A 23,879-nucleotide genomic window follows, 5' to 3' on the forward strand; every position below is an offset into this window, starting at 1 on the left:
TAATAAACACATGAGATGACACCAATGCTGCTGCTTCTAATAAACACATGAGATGACACCAATGCTGCTGCTTCTAATAAACACATGAGATGACATTGAGTCCAAGTCCACAGCAGGCTGGACTCACAGTTGATGAAGATGATCTTGATCATGGTGAGCGTGAAGAAGGCCAGCGGGGTCACATCCACCTTCACCAGCAGGGCCGTCAGCAGGAAGACCACCAGGATGACCGTCAGGCTGCCAGAGATGCGCAGCTTCTGAGGGATCCTGAGGGGGAACATCAAGAACATTCCCAGGGGGTGTTAGGCTAGAGAAACACACAAACATCTACACACTGTAGAGAAGTCCACATAGTCACACAAACATCTACACACTGTAGAGAAGTCCACATAGTCACACAAACATCTACACACTGTAGAGAAGTCCACATAGTCACACAAACATCTACACACTGTAGAGAAGTCCACATTGTCACACAAACATCTACACACTGTAGAGAAGTCCACATAGTCACACAAACATCTACACACTGTAGAGAAGTCCACATAGTCACACAAACATCTACACACTGTAGATAAGTCCACATAGTCACACAAACATCTACACACTGTAGAGAAGTCCACATAGTCACACAAACATCTACACACTGTAGAGAAGTCCACATAGTCACACAAACATCTACACACTGTAGAGAAGTCCACATAGTCACACAAACATCTACACACTGTAGAGAAGTCCACATAGTCACACAAACATCTACACAGGTCTGTGCTCACTGACTCCTTCACAATTTGGAATGTTGCCTTTCCTTCACAATCATCCTAAGTCAGGAGACAAGAAGGCAAATGTATTTGAATGATTCTAATTTAGAAATAAACTTCAATAAAAGTCCGCTGACATTGGAGTCAATAGCAGCTGCTCCACAAAACCCTTTAAAAACATCCAAAGAGCGACAACAACACTATTTACACTTGGTGACTTGAATAATAACAAGTATTAGTCATATTGTTGTTATACACACTAATAACTACTTATAGCAGCACAGTCCATCTACACTTGGTGACTTGAATAATAATAAGTATTTGTCATATTGTTGTTATAAACACTAATAACTACTTATAGCAGCACTGTCCATTTACACTTGGTGACTTGAATAATAATAAGTATTAGTCATATTGTTGTTATAAACACTAATAACTACTTATAGCAGCACTGTCCATTTACACTTGGTGACTTGAATAATAACAAGTATTAGTCATATTGTTGTTATAAACACTAATAACTACTTATAGCAGCACTGTCCATTTACACTTGGTGACTTGAATAACAACAAGTATTAGTCATATTGTTGTTATAAACACTAATAACTACTTATAGCAGCACAGTCCATTTACACTTGGTGACTTGAATAACATTAGTCATATTGTTGTTATAAACACTAATAACTACTTATAACAGCACTGTCCATTTACACTTGGTGACTTGAAAAACAAGTATTAGTCATATTGTTGTTATAAACACTAATAACTACTTATAGCAGCACTGTCCATTTACACTTGGTGACTTGAATAACAAGTATTAGTCATATTGTTGTTATAAACACTAATAACTACTTATAGCAGCACTGTCCATTTACACTTGGTGACTTGAATAACAAGTATTAGTCATATTGTTGTTATAAACACTATTAACTACTTATAACAGCACTGTCCATTTACACTTGGTGACTTGAATAACAAGTATTAGTCATATTGTTGTTATAAACACTAATAACTACTTATAACAGCACTGTCCATTTACACTTGGTGACTTGAATAATAAGTATTAGTCATATTGTTGTTATAAACACTAATAACTACTTATAACAGCACTGTCCATTTACACTTGGTGACTTGAATAATAACAATTATTAGTCATATTGTTGTTATAAACACTAATACATACTTATATATTTATCAATGAGACTGTTAAAAACATCTCCATGGCTCTAGGGCCAGCACTGACATGTGTCTGTCATTTATCTTTTTCAAATGGTGTTTTTCCTGATAAAATGAAGAAGGCGAAAGTGCTTCCTCTGTATAAAAGCGGTTATAAACATTTGTTTTCAAATTACCGCCCAATTTCATTACTACCCCAATGCTCTAAAATCTTACAGAGGCTTTTCCAGACCAGATTACAAAAATTCATTGATAAACAGACTGTTGTGTGATAGCCAATACGGTTTTAGGAAAAAACATTCCACAGGAATGACTTTGATGCACTAGTCGACAACAAACTCTATGCTATTGGCATTTTTATTGACCTAAAAAAAGCCTTTGACACATTAAACCACAGTATTCTAATGAACTAACTGCAGACATATTTAGTTAGAGAGACCTCTTTAAAATGAAAGTTATCTCTCGAAGAGAACACAATTTGTACAGATGGGAAATAACATATCAACAGACAGAGTTATCATTTGTGGGGTCCCTCAGGGGTCAGTCTTGGGACCAAAACTTTTCACATTATATATCCATGATGTAGTCAAAGTATCTGACGTACTAAAATTAGTGTTGTTCGCGGACGACACCAACATCCTCTGTTCTGGAAAATATTTAATTCAATTAGTAAACACAGTGAACAGTGAATTGTCCAAAAATCATTTGTGGTTTTTAATAAATAAATGATCACTAAATCTCTCAAAAACAAACTATATCCTCTTCGGGAGAAGGGGACTGGAAAAAAGATACACATCGAAGTTAGCGGGACGTCTATAAATAGAGTAAATTAACACAAGGTCTTGGGGGTTAAGATAGACGCTCTACTGACTTGGAAACCACGTGTGAAAGCAGTACAGTCTAAATTGGCAAAGGGTGTCTCCATTTTGTGGAAAATGCAGAAATGACTAAATCAAAATTCACCAAGAACGATTTACTTAGCTCTTTTATTGCCACATTTACAGTATTGCGCTGAAGTTTGGAGGCACACCTACCGCGACACTATTGAACTGCTATTTAAGCTCCAGAAAAAGGCAATTCAGAATCAGAATCAGAATACCTTTATTGTCATTGTATGGAAACAACGAAATTGGACAGCAATCCAGCTCAGTGCTTTTAAAACAAACCTATATGAAATAGTGTTAAGACAACAACAATAATAAAACAATTGAAAATTTAAAAACATAATAAAATGTTAAAAAAAAACCACATATTGCACAGTAGATCTTTATCAGAGGTAAACAAGTAATAAAGTGGTGAGTGTTCAGGTAAGTGCAGAGTTTAGGGCAATAACAGCTCTAGGATAGAAACCGTTTTTCAGTCTATTTGTCCGTGCTTTGATGGTCTTATAGCGCCTCCCTGAGGGCAAGAGTTCAAGCCAGTGGTGACCTGGGTGGGATGAGTCCTTGAGGATGCTGTTTGCTCTCCTGTTGCAGTGTCTCTTATGCAGGTCCTCTAGAGATGTAAGAGGACATGCAGTGATCTTCTGGGCCGCGTTTATGACCCCCTGTAATCTCTTTCTCTCTGCCACCGTGCAGCTAGAAAACCACACGGAGATGCCATATTGACTCAATGGAGCAGCGATAGAAGGACAGGAGCAGGTTATCAGCCAGATCTATTTTCCTCAGCCTTCTCAGAAAATACAGTCTTTGCTGACCTTTTTTCTGGAGTGCAGTGGTGTTGCTTTTCCAGGTCATGTTGCTTGAGATGTTCACGCCCAGGAACTTGCACTCTGAGACCCTTTCCACCTCCTCTCCCATGATGTAGATTGGCTGGATGAGCTCAGTGATTTTTTTTCCTGAAATCAACAATCAGCTCCTTGGTCTTTGTGGGATTGAGAATGAGGTTGTTTTTTGCATAGTGGTCTGAGTGCCTTCACCTCTTCTCTATGGGCAGTCTCGTCCCCTTCTGTGATGAGCCCCACCACTGTAGTATCATCCGCAAATTTGATGATGGAATTGCTAGGATGGATGGGAATACAGTCATGGGTGTAAAGACTGAAAAGCAAGGGGCTCAAAACACAGCCCTGTGGGGCACCGGTGCTGACGCTGAGGGTTGAGGAAAGATGGTGTCCGACCTTCACTCTCTGAGGGCGGTTTCTTAATCCAGTAACAGATCTGTTGAGACAGTCCTAACTCCAGCAGCTTGGGAATCAGTCTGCTCGACAGAATGGTGTTAAAGGCACTACTGAAGTCAATGAAGAAAAGCCTGACATAGCTCCTTGGCTTTTCCAGATGTGTAAGTGTGGAATGGAGTACTGTTGCTATAGCATCCTCTGTAGATCGGTTTGCTCTATATGCAAACTGGTGAGGGTCGAGTGTAGGTGGTATGAAATCGGTGATATGGCTTCAGACCAGTTTCTCAAAGCACTTCATGATGGTTGGTGTGAGAGCTACTGGCCGGTAGTTATTTGGGCTGCTGGCGTTTCCCTTCTTTGGCAGGGGGATTATTGTGGAGGACTTTAGGCAAGGTGGAATCAAGCCCTGTGATAGGGACTGGTTGAATATTTTAGTAAAGACATTTGCCAGTTGGTCCGCATAGTCCTTCAGAACCCTTCCTGTCACGCCATCTGGTCCCGCCGCTTTCCTTGGGTTTACAGCTCGCAGTGTGCGCCTGACCTCCTGCACCGTGAGGATGTCGCTGCCGTGCACTGGTGGCTGTGGTGATGCCTCCGGTGTCTCCACCTCAAAACGAGCGAAGAAGTGGTTTAACTCCTCAGCCAATGAAGCGTCCCTGCTGGCTGCGGCGCGGTTGCTGGTTTTGTAGTTGGTGATGTGTTGTATCCCTTGCCACATCTGCCTTGTGTTGTTACTGCTGAAGTGACCCTCAATCTTCTGCTTGTATGACGCTTTAGCCCTCCTAATGCCTTTGTCCAAACGGATTCTTGACGCCTTGTAGAGTGCCTCGTCTCCATTTCCAAAAGCACTATTTCTCTCCTTCAACAGGATTTTGACCTCTCTGGTCATCCAGGGTTTCTGGTTAGGGTACACCCGGATACACCTGTCCACTGTGACTGTGTCTACACAGTGTTTGATGTAGCCTAAAACAGATGAGGAGTACAGTTCCAGGTCCTGGTGTGCAAAGATGTCCCAGTCGGTGCTTTCAAAGCAGTCTTGTAACTGCTCCGTAGCTCCATCTGGCCACGTTTGAACGGTCCTTGTTGTGGGGGGAGCTTTTTTCCTGAGGGGGGTGTATACTGGTGTCATGAGCAGGGACATGTGATCTGAGAAGGCAAGGTGTGGTAATTGTATAGCCCTATAGCCCTGCTTTATGTTAGAGTAGACTTTATCCAGGGTGTTTACACCTCTGGTGGCACATTTTACGTGCTGATGAATTATACATTATGCCCCATATAGAGCTCATACCAATGATCTGTTCATAATGAGTAATTTTCTTGAACTACATGATATAATCCAATACAGTAGCCTTCAAGTTATGTTTATGGCCTCACAAAGGGCTCTACCTGCAAATATACAGAGTCTGTTTTTACTCAGAGATGGTCCACATAAACTCAGGGGTGTCCTGAAATTCAAACATAACATGGTAAATTCCACATTCAAGGGTTAGGTGGTGAAAATGTGGGACAATGTGAGCGGTGAAATTAAACTGTCTTCTAGCCTAAGAGTGTTCAACCTTGCGGTAAAAAATGTGTTGTTGGGAAACTATCAAAAACATGACTAGTTGTTTGGACTATCTCAACTGTGGCACACAGGTGCAAAAGAACTCACTGTGGAATAAGGGACATACTACACCAGACAAGGCTTCAGGATACCCAGGCAAGATGGAGCTAATCTCATGGTCGCTCAATGCTGTTGACAAAGTGTTTTCCAGCATATGTTATTCTTGTTCTGAAGTTGTCATGCATCCATTAAATTTCAGCCTGTTGTTCACTATTCTTTATTTATTTTATATTGCCTTTCAAATGTCTATTCTTGGTGTTGGCTTTTATCAAATACATTTCCCCCAAAAAATGCGACTTATACTTCAGTACGACTTATATATGTTTTTTTCCTTCTTTATTATGAATTTTCGGTTGGTGCGATTTATACTCCGGAGCGACTTATACTCCGAAAAATACAGTATATAACCAACATATAAGTTGATTGTAAATTAGGGGCGGGACATGGATAAGCATTCTTGCTTTCTTCCTGTATCCCTTTTCGGTGGGTGCCGTTGCATGTCTGTCAAAGAGTGATGAAGTGTTGCTATAAATGTCTGTCTGCCGGAATAAATACATTAATTCAAATTCATTCATATCAGCGCCGTGATCAGAAAGAGCTAGCTAGCTTGTGCTGCTGATGACATCATGGCTTCAGAGCTGGTGAACGTTTATTGGAGATCATAAACCATGCCTCTCAGAATTGATAACCAAAGTAATCGTTTATTTCCCATTCATGGCATTTGGAAGCAGCTGAGACCCCGAAAGGGACAAGCGGTAGAAAACGGATGGCTGAGACAACGGGAGCGCACTACTGGCTGCCAGCAGCAGGGGTGTTGTTGAGTAAATCTCAGTCAAAAGTGTGGCACGTATAGTCTTCTTATATTTTGAAAATATGTTAAACATTGCAAAGGAATAGATATTTCATATCAAGGCTACAAGAGGCGAGGGAAAAGAAGTTCAAATGTAGGATGATGATGATGATAGACCAGAAGTCATCACACTAATACAGAAAGAACGTGGAAATGTATTTATGCTTTTTAAAGTTGTAGGATGTGTTCAACTGCATTGTTCATTTGTGTGTTTCATTGTAAAAAAGATCAATCCTCTTCCATGTTACTTTGATAAAAAAAACAAACCCATGACACATTTACTTCTTGTAAAAAGTATCATTAGTGTCATCTGTATGAAGCAGAAGTAGGCGTGCATACCTCTGGTGGATGAAGGAGTTGAGGCAGGTGAAGATGAGCAGAGGCACCATGGCGCACAGCGTCATCACGTTGTTGAATTTGGACTCCAGGACGTTACGCGTGTCCAGGCCAACGTTGGTCTGGTTGGCCGTCTGGTTGAACTCTGTGGGGGAGTCCTTCAGCCGACTGGTGAAGTACTGAGGAGGAACGATCAATCATTGAAGCACACTTGGTATAATCAGTTGTTGTATTACAAGATTCTGTTAAACTACTTCTACATCTAGTACTTGGCAATGACCTTCACTGAAACAACCTCAACACTACTCCTACATCTAGTACTTGGCAATGACCTTCACTGAAACAACCTCAACACTACTTCTACATCTAGTACTTGGCAATGACCTTCACTGAAACAACCTCAACACTACTTCTACATCTAGTACTTGGCAATGACCTTCACTGAAACAACCTCAACACTACTCCTACATCTAGTACTTGGCAATGACCTTCACTGAAACAACCTCAACACTACTCCTACATCTAGTACTTGGCAATGACCTTCACTGAAACAACCTCAACACTACTTGTTACGGCTACTTTTGCGTTAAAAAATGTTCGCAAAAATAAAAATAAAGATTGCAGAGTAGTCCTTAGGAGGAGGTCTATGACTCACTAAATTCCTTAATAAGCACTCGCGGAGATATGTCGAGATTCCAAATGATCATAATTTATTTTCACAAACAAAAAATATTCTCCGCAAAACAATACATAAATAATATTATTCAAAAGGAGCTGTAATAGAACAATACAATCCAAACAATTATGTTCTTCAAAATAAAAATGAATTGAGTTACTATTCAAGTCTCATCAAAGTCCATAGTCTTATCAGACTATCTGAAGCGGTCATCGAGTCATCGAGGCTGGAGAACCGAATCCCCCCTCAGTCCATCAGCAGGCAGAGCTTATCTATTGGTCGTTGAACCGTGTTGGTCTTGGTTTTAACCAAAACACTTCTCACGAAGCCTTTGGCATCTGGAAATGTCTTTACAATTTGGCCCATAATCCATGAGTTTCTTTAAGTCCAGCACTATTTGCCCCTGCCTCATCACTATCACAATCATGGGCTGGTCTTCTTTGCTGTCTGACTTGAGTGGACTGCTTGGTCCAGCCCTGGTTTTGCTTTCACGTACATCGTGACACCTCTGGGCTTGAGCGCTCTCTTTGGGCCCCGTTAGTGGCGCTGGTTATGTGTTTCCTTGTTCCATGGTTCATGGTCTTGTTATGGGTTTCCTTGTTCCTTGGTCCACGGTTTTGTTATGTGTTTCCTTGTTCCATGGTCTATGGTCTTGTTATGTGTTTCCTTGTTCCATGGTCCATGGTCTTGTTATGTGTTTCCTTGTTCCGTGGTCCATGGTTTTGTTATGTGTTTCCTTGTTCCATGGTCCATGGTCCATGGTCTTGTTATGTGTTTCCTTGTTCCATGGTCCATGGTCTTGTTATGTGTTTCCTTGTTCCTTGGTCCATGGTTTTGTTATGTGTTTCCTTGTTCCTTGGTCCATGGTTTTGTTATGTGTTTCCTTGTTCCTTGGTCCATGGTTTTGTTATTTGTTTCCTTGTTCCATGGTCTTGTTATGTGTTTCCTTGTTCCATGGTCTTGTTATGTGTTTCCTTGTTCCATAGTCTTGCTTGCATCCGTCTGCAAAATACATTTTCTAATGATTTTCCTGGATAAGGAGTTAGCATGAGGGAGCCAAAACTTTTGACTTAGCCTGAAAGCATATGGCTTCTTCCTGAGTGTCTGACTTGATGATGGATATGTTCCAGGATGAGGTTAGATATGTGGGAACCTTTAGGGAGAATAATTGGGTTCTTCTGGTGCACGGCCGTGCATTGCACTTCTGTTTATTCTACCCCCCACTCTCAGGATACCATTATCAACCAGCGGATCCAATTTGTAGATGTTGCTTTTCAAGTTGAGGGTTTTGCCATATCTTGTCCTTGGTGGAGTCCTTGATTTTCTTATTTTTCTCCTTTTCGACTGTTCTGTGCACGTCTTTGCCATCTCCTTTGCCGCCGTATGGGAATGTGCAAGGATCAGCCTCTAAGGGCACTGGCTCTTCGTCAAAAGGTAAGCTTCCCCTCAGACCGTACAGGTCTCTGATTTCCTCCGTTTTGTCACGTTTGTCTCCTTTGTCTCCTTTGTCCTTCTTGACCTTTTCTTTATCTTTGTCATGGCTTTTTTTGGAAGAAGAAGAGGAGGAATGTCGATTTTTTCTTTCTCTCTGAACTTATCCTGATGTGTGACTATAGAAAGAGAGTCCCTCCTGTCGTCAGAGACATCTGTAAGGCTGATTGAGTCATAGTAACTTGTGAGGATGGGTTCATGACTCCTGTCAGCGAAACTATCAGACAATATTTCACTGTTCTTGTCATTAGAATCATCCTTGTAATCGTTCATTGATGCTTCTTCCAATTTTTCGAGGAGGGATTTTTCCTTCTCACCACTGCTTTTTGATGTTTTTCTTGCCTTGGAATTGTCCATCTTGTCTTTATATTTACTTTTCGTGAGATGCAGTGTACGTACCCTAACCCATGGACACACTAGTGTGTGTATGGTTGTTGATTTGTAACACAACACACGCATGGACACACTAATGTGTGTACGATTGTTGGTTTGTAACACAACACACGCATGGACACACTAATGTGTGTACGATTGTTGGTTTGTAACACAACACACGCATGGACACACTAATGTGTGTACGATTGTTGGTTTGTAACACAACACACGCATGGACACACTAATGTGTGTACGATTGTTGGTTTGTAACACAACACACGCATGGACACACTAATGTGTGTACGATTGTTGATTTGTAACAGAACACACGCATGGACACACTAGAGCAGGGGTCACCAACCTTTTTGAAAGCAAGGGCTACTTCTTGGGTAGTGATTAATGCGAAGGGCTACCAGTTAGATACACACTTAAATAAATTGCCAGAAGTAGCCAATTTGCTCAATTTACCTTTAACTCTGTTATTATTAATAATTAATGATATTTTTCTTTGTGGAAACACTGATCATCTTAATGATTTCTCACAATAAATATATATAGAAACATAAATATCAATATGCAACACTTTATTTTTATATTTTCTCTAAGTGCACATTTTTCAAATTGAACATTTTCAAATGATCACTTCTAAGACAGTCTTGTGAAATCACAATATCCCATTTTAACTAGCTAGCCACTAACATTTGTGAACAAATCATGAATTACTTTGCACCATGTTTGTACAAATAATAACTCATGTAAAATACAAAAGTAAACTCAAATTTTTAAATCATGTCACACTTTGAACTGGACACCAAATCTGTTATCTGTTTCTTTGTCAGTTAGTGGGAAGCCTGGCATTGCATGCTGTTAACTAGTGTGTTGTACTCTGGTGTGTAACTTGACACTGCAACTCTGAGTGAGGCTTGCAGATGTGCATCAGTGAGGCGTGTTCTGTGTTTGTTCTTGATGAAGTTCATGTCAGAAAAGGCTGATTCACAAAGATAAGATTTTTCCTCATTGTTTGCGGAACCTTCTTAATCTTTTGGACATATTTTCACAGCAATCTGGCCTTAAGTTTAATTATGATAAATGTAAAATGTTAAGGATCGGAAATCTAAAGGGAACGTCCTTTCGAATGGAATGCAAAGTGCCTGTTTTGTGGACGGATGGACCAGTTAACATACTTGGTGTTGTTGTCCCAGAAAATCTGGAAGATCTAGGCTCAGTAAATTATGATAATCGACTAAGAAAGCTGGACAAAATTATGCAATTATGGAAAGGGAAATCCCTAACCTTGTATGGTAAAATGTCTATTGCCAACTCGTTAATTATTCCTCAATTGATTTATTTGTTTTAGTCATTACCAGCTCCATCACAAAACTTTTTTAAGATTTATGAGCGGAGGGTCTTCGATTTTGTCTGGAACGGCAAACCAGAAAAGATTAAAAGAAAGGTTTTGTACAAAGAGTATGAATATGGGGGCCTGAAACTTCTCAACCTTGAAACTATGTGTCTGTCTTTAAAAGCATCAATTGTTCCAAATATGTATTTAAACATTGAGTGGTACACAAATGTCCTGTTGGACAAAAAACATGTACTGTATCAAAAGAAATGGTATCCTTTTTTACAAGTGATCCCCTCCCAGAGAGTCTGCTGGGAAACATGGCGGGGTTCATAAAGGAAACAATCCACTCATAGTGGTGTTTTCAATTTTATGTGCCAGAAAAAAGAGACGATATTTTGCAGCAGATAATATGGATGAACTCTAATATTGTAATAGATGGAAAGCCTTTCTTTTGGAAAAATATGTTTGAAAGAGGAATCATTTTTGTCAATGATATTATCAATGAGAATGGTAAAATGATGAAGTATGATGAATTTAGAGCTATGTATGGTGATGCTTGCTCAAGCTTTTCATTTTATCAACTAACTGGAGTCATTGGGAAAAGATGGAAACAAATAATTAATTATGGAACTACTAAATTATTAGTTTGTAAACCTCTAATAAGAAATTCTAGTTGGCAAAAAGGAACTAAAATAAATAGAAAAATATATAATTTTTATTTAATAAAGAAATCTTTGAAGGCTGCCTCATACAACACAAATGGAAAATGGGAGGACTTTTTTGACTGCCCGTTGCCATGGGATGCCATATTCAAACTAATCTATAAAACCACTATCGATGTGCAAAATCGTTATTTTCAAATTAAAATTATTTATAACTTCTTACCTACAGGGAAAATGTTAAAATTATGGAATATGACAGAGTCAGATGATTGCCCATTTTGTTGTCAGGAGCCTGAATCCACCCTGCATTTGTTTTGGTATTGTCATATTGTGTCTTTGTTTTGGGTGGAAGTTGAAAAAATGTGTTTAAGGATTGGTTTGTTTATGAAGCTTAATGTGGTTTCTGTTATTTTAGGAGAGTTCATTGACAATCATGATTTAGTCAATTTAATTATAGTACTCGGTAAAATGTTTATTTTTAAGGCCAAAAACAGATATTCACTTAGTATTACTTTCTTTAAAACATTTATTCAGTATTTTCTAACTTTAGAAAGTTTCATGGTTGAAAACGATAATGATGCCAAAAAACATTAAAAAAAAAGATGAGAAGTCCTCAAAGGTTTATTTTGAAAGTATAATTATGTTTATAGATTATATGATATCTGTTGTTGTGTTCCCTAATTTGAGTGACCTGGACATAATCTGGACTGTACATAAATGCTTATTTTGAAAATGTAATTTTGTTTATAAATTATATGCAATCTGTTGTGTTCCCTTATTTGTTTCTGTGTACATGAATGAAGGTGTGTGTTGCTGAGTCCGACTTGGACATTATCTGGACTGGGCCTGGTTTAAAAAACCCTTTAAACAAATCTAATTTCATTGACAACCTGGTCTGTTGAAGATAAGGCCCTTTTTTTAAAAATAAAATAAAATAAGATAAATAAATAAAAAACATTTTCTTGGATAAAAAAGAAAGTAAAACAATATAAAAATAATTACATAAAAAAATAGTAATTAATTAAAATGTTAGTGGACCAGCAGCCTATACAATCATGTGTGCTTCAGGGACTGTGTCCCTTGCAGAGATGTTGTCTATGTTGTGTTCAGGGACTGTGTCCCTTGCAGATGTGTTGTCTATGTTGTGTTCAGGGACTGTGTCCCTTGCAGAGATGTTGTCTATGTTGTGTTCAGGGACTGTGTCCCTTGCAGATATGTTGTCTATGTTGTGTTCAGGGACTGTGTCCCTTGCAGAGATGTTGTCTATGTTGTGTTCAGGGACTGTGTCCCTTGCAGATATGTTGTCTATGTTGTGTTCAGGGACTGTGTCCCTTGCAGATGTGTTGTCTATGTTGTGGGAACCAGAATATTGGTAGCAGAAAGAAATAACCCCTTTTGTGTGAGTGGGTGTGGATGAGTGTGCATGGGGGAGGTTGTTTGGGTTGATGCACTGATTGAAAGTGTATCTTGTGTTTTTTCTATGTAGATTTAATTTAAAAAAAATAAAAAAATAAATTGTTTTTATTTTTTTATTTTTTTTTAGAACAGGCCCGCGGGCGACTCATCCGGTCCTTACGGGCGACCTGGTGCCCGCGGGCACCGCGTTGGTGACCCCTGCACTAGTGTGTGTTTGATTGTTGATTTGTAACAGAACACACGCATGGACACACTAGTGTGTGTACGATTGTTGATTTGTAACACAACACACGCATGGACAAACTAATGTGTGTACGATTGTTGATTTGTAACAACACACGCATGGACACACTAGTGTGTGTACGATTGTTGATTTGTAACACAACACACGCATGGACACACTAGTGTGTGAATGATTGTTGATTTGGAACAACACACGCATGGACACACTAATGTGTGTACGATTGTTGTTTTGTAACACAACACACGCATGGCCACACTAATGTGTGTATGATTGTTGATTTGTAACACAACACACGCATGGACCCACTAGTGTGTGTACGATTGTTGATTTGTAAAAGAACACAAGCATGGACACACTAGTGTGTGTACGATTGTTGATTTGTAACACAACACACGCATGGACACACTAGTGTGTGTACGATTGTTGATTTGTAACAGAACACACGCATGGACACACTAGTGTGTGTACGATTGTTGATTTGTAACACCCGCATGGACACACTAGTGTGTGTACGATTGTTGATTTGTAACAGAACACACGCATGGACACACTAGTGTGTGTATGATTGTTGATTTGTAACACAACACATGCATGGACACGCTAGTGTGTGTACGATTGTTGATATGTAACAACACCCGCATGGACACACTAGTGTGTGTACGATTGTTGATTTGTAACACAATGGACACGCTAACTATTCCTGTTTTGAATGAAAATGATTGAAAAGTCAGGACTTGTAAAAATACACTTTGATAAACTCACCGACCGACCGACTGACTGGCGCCAGCTCATGAGTTTAAATGCAAACATGAAAATAAGAGACATTAACATCGTTCTGCATTATGAAACAGCATAGCCCAATCTAAACTTCTATAAACACATTGCTAAGACATTCAAATGTGCACATTGAACCTACAAACTGTTTTATACAAGATGGAGATGTTTCTATGGTGTATTCAGGAACCGCTGAACAGAGTAGGACGCCACAACGCCCAGCAGAAATAATAAAAAGATTTTGCTACGCACTTTTACTTGAAATAAATCTTAAAGTGCTACAGTACAAACCAACAATAAAAGCTTAGCCATTAAGAAAGACAAAACATGCAAAAATGTCTGAGATATTTCAAAAATAACTTGCAGTGTGTGTAGAAGTACTTTCTCAGCACAAACCGCGATAACAATGATAGCCGTGATGTGTAATGTTCATACTGTTAAATATTCTAATACATTCATAATGACAATATAATAATGCATCAATAATCTATTTCACATTGAAATGTAGCCCCTGAATCACAATCCAATCGTGAGGTGCCGGATGATTCCTAGCTCTACTTTTGACACAGGAGGTGATTAAAATGTCAATATTGTCAACTTGTCAATGATTGATGATTGATAGGATCATTAAATAAGCTTCACTTCTTCCTACTCCTTTTCAGACATGTTGAATTGTGCAAATGTGATGTTCCTTAAGTACGTAAAATGACGCATGTCTGAAACAAATCAACTCTGTTAGCAAAATGTTGCAAAGTCTGAGGCTGCGATAACTCCATGAAGTGATCACAGAGGTGACATTCCACAAGTGAACCCTCCTAACTCAGCAGGATTAGGGCGGACATGCCACTGCGGGATGAAACCCCAGGTCAGCAAGTGGAACCAGGTGGATTTGGGAGGAACTGCAAACAAAGAAATAGGTCCCAACCTTTCTTAAGGAGGTCGCCACCAGACCACCGCGGGGGGTCTATGGCTTCTCTCCGTGTGGCTCTGGGGATTAGTGCTGGCATATGTCCTGAAAGGAAGTTGGACTCACCATGGTGGCCGTCATGAAGAAGTTCCATGGCAAGAGGGTTCCCAAGCCCAGGATAAAAAAAATGATCCACACGCCATTGTATCTGGGAAAGTTGACATGGAGACAGAAATCAACAAACACTTTGGAATACGTTGGCAGCCTTCCAACAAAAAACATCTTCATGATGAGACTTTTTAGCTTACTTGTCTCTGGGCGAGTTGAAGGCAGTCATGCTTCTCTGGGCTTGGTGTGTGCAGTAGAGTCAGGGCTTTTAATCAGGGAGGCACCAGCTCTGGAAAATAAAAATAACACAAATATCTTTCAATTGCTGTGTCGCACGTTAATAAACATGTAGATGAAACAGATGTGTGAGGGCTACTTTTTTTACAGCAGAGATGAGTTCATCTCAAAGAAAGACTGCAGGTGGTAAAGTAGCAGAAAACAAGCACTCACGTCAAAAAGGGCTCTAACTTACTCGCTGCAGTCAATCAAACGCTTTGTCTTCACAGCAAAGTGCAAAGGCGCAGTGATGCGTCCTCTGATTGAAAGCTAGGGAGGAGTCTTTTTGTGGACCTGCCCCCTTCTTCTTCCTCTCTTATATGTCTTGCAGCAGAAAAATGCCATCAAAAAGCATTATTTCTGCGTCCATATTTTCTCTCAACTGCTCCCTCTCTTCAACGTCTCCCTCCATTAAGCGGGCATCACCTGGTTGCAGTCAAGGTGACCCCTGTGGACCTCGTATCAACCTTTCTCCGTGGATGCCACCACGTGATGTCCACGTTACAAACACAGAAGAACATTCCCAACACCAGCATGGCACCAAGCACTTCAATGATGAGCACGGTAAATCATGCGTTTTATCTCCTGGAACATGTACCTTCAATAACCCATACTGATAGAAGGTCTTATGCCTTCACACTGGGTCAATGGTGCATACCAAGCATGTTTACATTCATCACGCCACAATATCAAAAACACGCCTTCCCTGGATAATCTGTACAGGTTATTTCTGTTAGGGCAGAATAAAGGGCATCATTTATTTGTTTTCCACATGTTTTACATCACGTGGTTAAACTTGCACATTTCAACATATCTGAAAAGGAGTAGAGTATATTTGATCCTGTCTTTTACAAACAGTTCATTAACTTCATAGCGCGTTAACATTTAAAGGCCTACTGAAAGCCACTACTAGCGACCACGCAGTCTGATAGTTTATATATCAAAGACGAAATCTTAACATTGCAACACATGCCAATACGACCGGGTTAACTTATAAAGTGACATTTTATATTTCCAGCGAAACTTCCGGTTGAAAACGCCTACGTATGATGACGTTTTTGCGCGTGACGTCAATGGTTGAAGTTGAAGTATTCAGACACATTGTATCCAATACAAAAAGCTCTGTTTTCATCTCAAAATTCCACAGTATTCTGGACATCTGTGTTGGTGAATCTTTTGCAATTTGTTTAATGAACAATGAAGACTGCAAAGAAGAAAGCTGTAGGTGGGATCGGTGTATTAGCGGCTGGCTGCAGCAACACAACCAGGAGGACTTTGACTTGGATAGCAGACGCGCTAGCCGCCGCTAGCCGCTGCTAGCCGCCGCTAGGCGCCGCTAGCCGCCGACCGCATCAATGATCGGGTGAAGTCCTTCATCGCTCCGTCGATCGCTGGAACGCAGGTGAGCACGGGTGTTGATGAGCAGATGAGGGCTGGCGTAGGTGGATAGCTAATGTTTTTAGCATAGCTCTGTGAGGTCCCGTAGCTAAGTTAGCTTCAATGGCGTCATTAGCAACAGCATTGTTAAGCTTCGCCAGGCTGGAAAGCATTAACCGTGTAGTTACATGTCCACGGTTTAATAGTATTGTTGATCTGCTGTCTATCCTTCCAGTCAGGGGTTTATTTCTTTTGTTTATATCAGCAGTTAAGCCCGATGCTATCACGTTAGCTCCGTAGCTAAAGTGCTTCACCGATGTATTGTCGTGGAGATAAAAGTCACTGTGAATGTCCATTTGGCGTTCTCGACTCTCATTTTCAAGAGGATATAGTATCCCAGGTGGTTTACAATACAAATCCGTGATCCACAATAGAAAAAGGAGAGAGTGTAGAATCCAATGAACCCTTGTACCTAAGTTATGGTCAGAGCGAAAAAAGATACGTCCTGCACTGCACTCTAGTCCTTCACTCTCACGTTCCTCATCCACAAATCTTTCATCCTCGCTCAAATTAATGGGGTAATCGTCGCTTTCTTGGTCCGAATCTCTCTCACTGCTGGTGTAAACAATGGGGAAATGTGAGGAGCCTTTCAACCTGTGACGTCACGCTACTTCCGGTACAGGCAAGGCTTTTTTTATCAGCGACCAAAACTTTATCGTGGATGTTCTCTACTAAATCCTTTCAGCAAAAATATGGCAATATCGCAAAATGATCAAGTATGACACATAGAATGGATCTGCTATCCCTGTTTAAATTTTAAAAAATCATTTCAGTAGGCCAGTAGGTTCACTTACTGTTTGAAAGAAGGCAAGGTGAATAGGTAATAATCGATTGGTGATAATGAATGTTATGTATTAATATTTTAGAACTAGGTTATTTTTGTAGTCATTGGCTTCAGTCTTTATGACTTGTGTCTTTGATTTCCTTGTAGTGGAGATGATGTCATCTTCAGTATTAGTCCAGTTCTTTGATGTCTTTAACAATTACTTCGGCTTCTTCCTGTCCTCCAATTAACTTGATTGATTTGATAGTGAATGTTCCCCTGCTTCCTTCTTGGCCATGTCAGCGTTGTGTTTTGGCAAATGACCTTTGTTTCTTTCAGTTTGGCTCTCTGCCTCAGCAAAGCCTCTTTGTTGTTTTGTTGGTGATCTTTGATGATGTTATTCCTGCTAGACATTGGAATGCATGTTTCCATCTTGTTGTTCCCCTCCTGTGAAGCAGCAGCATCTTCTCTGTTATCAGCTGCTCCACTATTAGGCATGCAAGTTATCTGAAGGCCGGTCATAATCACATTATTCATGCACACAGTGTCTGTTAGTCCGGGTGAGGAGTCAGTTAAGCTGGAACTAACCTGCGCCAGGCTGGAACAATTCCAGCACACAACATTTCTGGTAGAATAACACACAACTCCCATCATGTTTTTTCTGTGCCAGAGGTACACAAGAATTCTACTAAGGTGGCAAAATATGACGCCTTCAATCTATCGCAGCACAAAGCAAACAATCTGACGATCCCCATCATATCAATTCCTAGATATGATCGAAATTATTTAAGGCGCACTACACAAAATAAACGTAACGTTATTAATATTACTACTACGGATACCATTAACAAAAGTTGCTCAAAACAGCCCACCACCTATAATATGGACTTTTTAAACAGCAGATCATTGTCTCCCAAAACGTTATTAGTTCATGAGGTCATTAAAAATGACTTTATGAATTTCTTTCATAAGAAAATTGAACTCATTAGAAAGGAGATTAAAGCTTCAACTGGCTTCTATTAACACAGATACGAATGTATATACGACGGATACTGCCCTCCAAAATATTCTCTCTCTTATTGAAGAAATAACAATAGAGGAACTTCTGCGACGTGTAAGTGGGATAAAACAAACATGTTTACTTGACTCACTTCCTGGGAAACTTATCAAGGAGCTGTTTGTAATATTAGGACCTTCACTGCTAAATATTATAAACTTATCACTTTCCTCTGGCACTGTTCCCCTAGCATTCAAAAAAGTGGTTATTCATCCTCTGCTCAAAAGACCTAACCCCCATCCTGACCTAATGGTAAACTTCCCACCTTCCCTTTATCTCGAAAATCCTCTATCTGCGGTCCCAAATCCCACTCTAAACAAAATAAACAAATTGTTTGTTTTGTATGATTTTGCAATGCAACTGTGAGTAACAGGTGAAGAAAGGCGGCCACAACAGATAAAACAATGTTTGTCAACACTTAAATTATTGTAACGTCTGTGGAGACACTTAAAGGAGGACAGGAATTCCATCTGTCCCTTTATTTAGCTAAATTGTTTGTCGGCCATAACCACACCAAAACAATGTGTAAAATACTTTTATCTAGCAAAACTAGTCGTTGTCTACCGTACAAACCAAGCCAAAAGCAACTCTTTGTCATCTGTTATATAAACAGCAGCCGCTTGCTCCCTCTCACCTGCACCAACACATACACTATGGCAATTAGCCACTGGTGCGTTTATGGCCACACAAAAAGTTGGACAACTCCAACACTACACGTAAAGTGTAAATTTCAGGTCGTTTTACTATGACTCCTCAATCAGTGTGCTTATTCTACTGTCATTTGTTAAGAATGTTATTTTTTGGATATTAATCATGAAATGATGTTACAGGACTACATAATTGCTAATAAAAATATTTATTTTACTGACAGAAAGTTAACAAACACTTCATCTCATGCAACATGTGAATGTTTTAAGGAGAACTAAATGTGATCTCTGAAAGGGGTACACAATCTTTCCAAAGCAGGACCCCCACCCAGGCATAAAATACTATAGTGCATAGCTGATTAAAAAAAAACAATATCTAAGTGGGCCAAATCACATATATTAGAAAATAATATCTTTAAATTGACTAGTCACTTGATTATAATAATAAGACATTTAAATTGTTTTGTCAGGTTTGAGACAAATGTGCTGCTGGTATGACCACAGTGTGCACGTCTGTATTCCACTGAATGCTCAGGGTGTTTGTGCGTTTTCTCACACACATGAAAAATTAGAGGGAACATTGGTGGTCGGTGCCAAAAAAGTACTGGATTTGGTACCCATCAGACCACGTTCAAGCCAGTGGTTATCAGCAAACGGAATTATGGTCAAAATCTGTGGTTGGCAAGAATACAAAAATGTTTGAAAACACTACAGTGCTCTTTCCATTTTCCGTCCTTCCTCACAATAAATGACATGAAAAAAAAGGTGTAATCTTAGAGAAAATGTATTGCAATACCCACACAAGCGGCTTCAGTGTGGTATAAATGATGCATTCAGAATTGATCTCTGACAGCAAAACTTGCATCAATAATTCAACACTATTTTGCGTGCTTGTGCATGAGCAAGCATGCTGAGGATGGCCATTTGACAACTTCCATCCATCCATCCATTTCCTACCGCTTATCCCTTTCGGGGTCGCAGGGGGTGCTGGAGCCTCTCAGCTACAATCTTGTCCTTGATAATCTATTGGATTAATTCAAAACCAAGCAAATCATGTTTTTGTTATTAGAATGAGAGAATCAACTCTTCGTGAATGTCCCAAACTCCTGTTTCCAGCTACGGTCCTTCCTCAACCTTCGTACCAGTTGGGACTGCTGGTTCCAGCCAAGTAGTACACGCCTATTTCCAATGATCAATTAACTAGACATGTGCCGCTCGATTGATTACCGATCAGTATCGGACGATTTTCGTGAATAAGTATGTGATCGTCCATTGCCGATTAATGCCGATCACAAACGCCGATCCCATTTAGCTAATATTGCATGTATGTTGAGTACATTTCTTAATATCATTATCAAATATTAGGACAAGACTCAACATGTTACACGCCAAGAGCAGGCATGCAAAGAGCTAAGCTAGTTGCTAACATAACTTTTATTGTTTTCCTTTTTTTTATTTGTTTTATCACACAACATGGAAACATTCCCAGTACAGGGTGGAAATAGTATGAACCCTAGGATTTAATAGCTTGTTGACCCTCCTTTGGCAGCACTAACCTCAACTAAAGGTTTCCTGTAGTTGTAGAGGACCGTGTTTCAGTTCAGCAATATGTTTGGGATGTCTGGTATGAATTTCTCTCTTGAGGTCATGCCACAGCATTTCAATTAGGTTGAGGTCAGGACTCTGACTGGGCCACTCCACAAGGCATATTTTTTTCTGTTTAGTCATTCTGTTGTTGATGTATATTTTGTCCTATTGCATTACCCGTCCTCTCTTGAGCTTCGGTTGACAGACAGGCGGTCTTAAGTTTTCCTGCAAAATGTCTTGATGCAATTGGGGATTCATTTTTACGTGGATGACAGCAATCTGTCCAGGCACAGAGACAGCAACGCAGCCCCTAACCATGATGCCACCTCCACCATATTTTACTGTTGGGATGAGGTTTTGATGTGTATTTTTTCCTCCACACATAACGTTTGTTCCTTCCAAACAACTCAACATGGCTTCCATCTGTCCACAGAACATTTTGCCAGCAGTGCAGTGGAACATCTGAATGCTCTTTAACAAACTCCAAACAGGTTTTTTGACAGCTTTTTATCCTTTGTGTCCTCCCATGAACTCGTGTGTAATGTTTTCCTTATTGCCGACTGGCCAACAAAAATGTTAGCATGTGCCAGAGATTTCTGTAAGTATTTAGCTGTCACGCTGGGATCCTTTTCCACCTCCCTGAGCATTCTGTGTTGTGCTCAGTCATCTTTGCAGGAAGACCACGCCGAGAGAGTAGCAACAGCGCCAAACGTTCTCTTCTTTTTACAGCGCTCCTTAAAAAAAGGTGAGAAAAAGGTGATATTGGGAAAAGGGGGAGAGTAAAAAAATATCAGTCAAAGGCTGGATCCACAAGAGGGGGTCCAGACTGAGTCAGAGGGAAAAAACCTCCTTTGCAATGCAAACAAACACGTTACATTTAGTCACAACAGACTCGCAACAGAGGGAGGGGGAGTTGGAGCAAACAAGCGGTGGTGAAGGCAGTGGTTGGGGAAGGGGCGGTGCGTGCGTGTATGCCCAATCAGCTTGGGTGTGATGTTGAAGTGTTTTTGTGGACTGGGGCCGATCTCAAAACTTCGACACCAAGTGCTTGTTGAAAAAAAGGAAGGTCAAAAGCGTCCATCTTTGAGGAGTCCTCGGGGGAGTTCTTCAGAACAGCCTGTTCCCGATCGCATCAAGGCCATTCGAGGGAGTCAAATCGTAGATTAAGATGTTGGTTTTTTTCGAGCAGTCCAAACAATGACTTGCCTGCGTGCTGGCTCTCTCAAATTCAATTTAATTATTCTTTCTCAGCAAACTTCTCCAAGATGAGATCCATTTTGCGATTCAAACCAGAAATCGCTCCAGTCTGTGTTCCAACAGCCCGACCCAATCCTTCCATTGCATTGAACAGCCGTTGGGCCCCTTGAGTGGCTGCCATTGTCTTCCGAATTTGACGATACAGCAGAGCAATGCCCAGCCCAATCAGCAGGTGCCCCGTGATCACGGTTCCAAATAGGTAGATGTCTTCCACGTCCTCGATGGAAAGGACTGAGAGGCACATGAGTCTCCACTTATCCCAGGAATCTCTCACGTACCCCGCAGCAACGGTTCCATCAGGGCAGTCAGGCTCCCCCGAACCTCTTTTCCTTGTCGAAAAGACGGTCAATTGCGTCGAGAGTTCAGCTGATCATATCCATTTTGATGTTTAGATTTGAGGACAGCGCAAGAAAAGAGGCTTCAAAAAAGTTCAGACAAAGACAAGGACACAGAAAGCAAGCAGGGAAGGAGGGAACGGAGAAAAATGTGACTGGCCTCACCAAGAGGCAAGACAGAAAGGCTTCCGAGAAGTTTTCACAGCGCTTCACTTGACACATTTTGTTATTTCTATCCATTTTCTTCCGCTTATCCGAGGTGGGGTCGCGTGGGCAGCAGCCTAAGCAGAGAAGCCCAGACTTCCCTCTCTCTAGCCCTTGGTCCAGCTCCTCCCAGGGGACCCCGAGGCATTCCCAGGCCAGCCGGCAGACAGTCTTCCCAACGTGTCCTGGGTCTTGCCCGTGGCCTCCTGCCGGTCAGATGTGCCCTAAAAACCTCCCTAGGGAGGCGTTCGTGTGGCATCCTGACCAGATGCCCGAACCACCTCATCTGGCTCCTCTCCATGTGGAGGAGCAGCAGCTTTACTTTGAGTTCCTCCCGGATGACAGAGCTTCTCACCTTATCTCTAAGGGAGAGCCCCGCCACCCGGCGGAGGAAACTCTTTTGGGCCTCTTGTACCCGTGATCTTGTCCTTTCGGTCATTACCCAAAGCTTGTGACCATAGGTGAGGGTAGGAACGTAGACTGACCTGTAAATCGAGAGTTTAGCCTTCTGTCTCAGCTCCTTCTTCATAGAGACATCCTGGATCAAAACCTGCTCCAGAGCGCTCTTGAACTCAAGACTGGGGTGACGGGTCATCTTTGAGCAGGACAAAGACCCAAATCACACAGCCAAGATCTAGAAAGTGGCTTCAGGACCACTCTGTAAATGCCCTTGAGTGGCCCAGCCAGACCCAAGACTTGAATCTGATTGAACATCTCTGGAGAGATCTTAAAATGGCTGTGCAACAACACTTCATCCAACCTGATGGAGCTTGAGAGGTGCTGCAAAGAGGAATGGTTGAAAGTGTCCAAAGATAGGTGTGCCAACTTTGTGGCATCATACTCAAAAACATTTCTGCCAAAGATGCATCAACTAAGTATTGAGCAAAGGCTGTTAATAATTATGTACTTGGGATGTATTAGGTTTATATTTTAGTATATTTGTGTTTTCACATTGTCATTACGTGGTATTGTGTGTAGAATTTTGAGGACAAAAATGAATGTATTCTATTTTAGAATATAACAAAACTGAAGCGTTGTGAATACTTTGTGAATGCAATGTCATTTTACAAACTGGGAATCATTTGCTGGAGTCAGGAGGACTTTGAGGGCCAAATTGAAAGGAAGAAATGAGTAGTAGAGATGGTAGTTTTTATGTAGTATTGACTTTGTTGTGACCAAACAAAGAGAAGAGACGTGTGTTGATATTGTTTAACTGTCAATAGCACTCACAATAAATACATTCACATTTGGATTTGTCGCTGCTGACACACATGACATGTGACACGTCACGTGACACGTGACACATGACATGTGACATGTCACACGTGACACTCTGGACCAGGACAGAGAGTGGTCTCTATGAAGCAGAGACAGAGCACTGTTAAACAACATGCATCCAACCCTGTTAAACAACATGCATCCAACCCTGTTAAACAACATGCATCCAACCCTGTTAAACATGCATCCAACCCTGTT

The 23,879-nt window shown here is 40.7% G+C and overlaps 1 protein-coding gene across 1 annotated transcript in view; it reads right to left on the bottom strand.

Annotated features, from left to right (window-relative positions):
- The window catches only part of LOC133657831 (equilibrative nucleoside transporter 1-like), a 114,062-nt gene that overhangs the window by 72,505 nt on the left and 17,678 nt on the right, over positions 1-23,879 (bottom strand). Inside the window, exons 2-5 of the mRNA XM_062059613.1 lie at positions 15,041-15,129; positions 14,859-14,940; positions 6,846-7,021; positions 128-267 (exon numbers count right to left, since the gene is read on the bottom strand). Of these exons, the coding sequence (XP_061915597.1) occupies positions 128-267; positions 6,846-7,021; positions 14,859-14,940; positions 15,041-15,069 (427 nt within the window). The 5' untranslated portion in view covers positions 15,070-15,129. The remainder of the gene's footprint in view (positions 1-127; positions 268-6,845; positions 7,022-14,858; positions 14,941-15,040; positions 15,130-23,879) is intronic.

Source organism: Entelurus aequoreus, linkage group LG09 (assembly GCF_033978785.1).
Source record: "Entelurus aequoreus isolate RoL-2023_Sb linkage group LG09, RoL_Eaeq_v1.1, whole genome shotgun sequence".
Classification (NCBI taxonomy): domain Eukaryota; kingdom Metazoa; phylum Chordata; class Actinopteri; order Syngnathiformes; family Syngnathidae; genus Entelurus; species Entelurus aequoreus.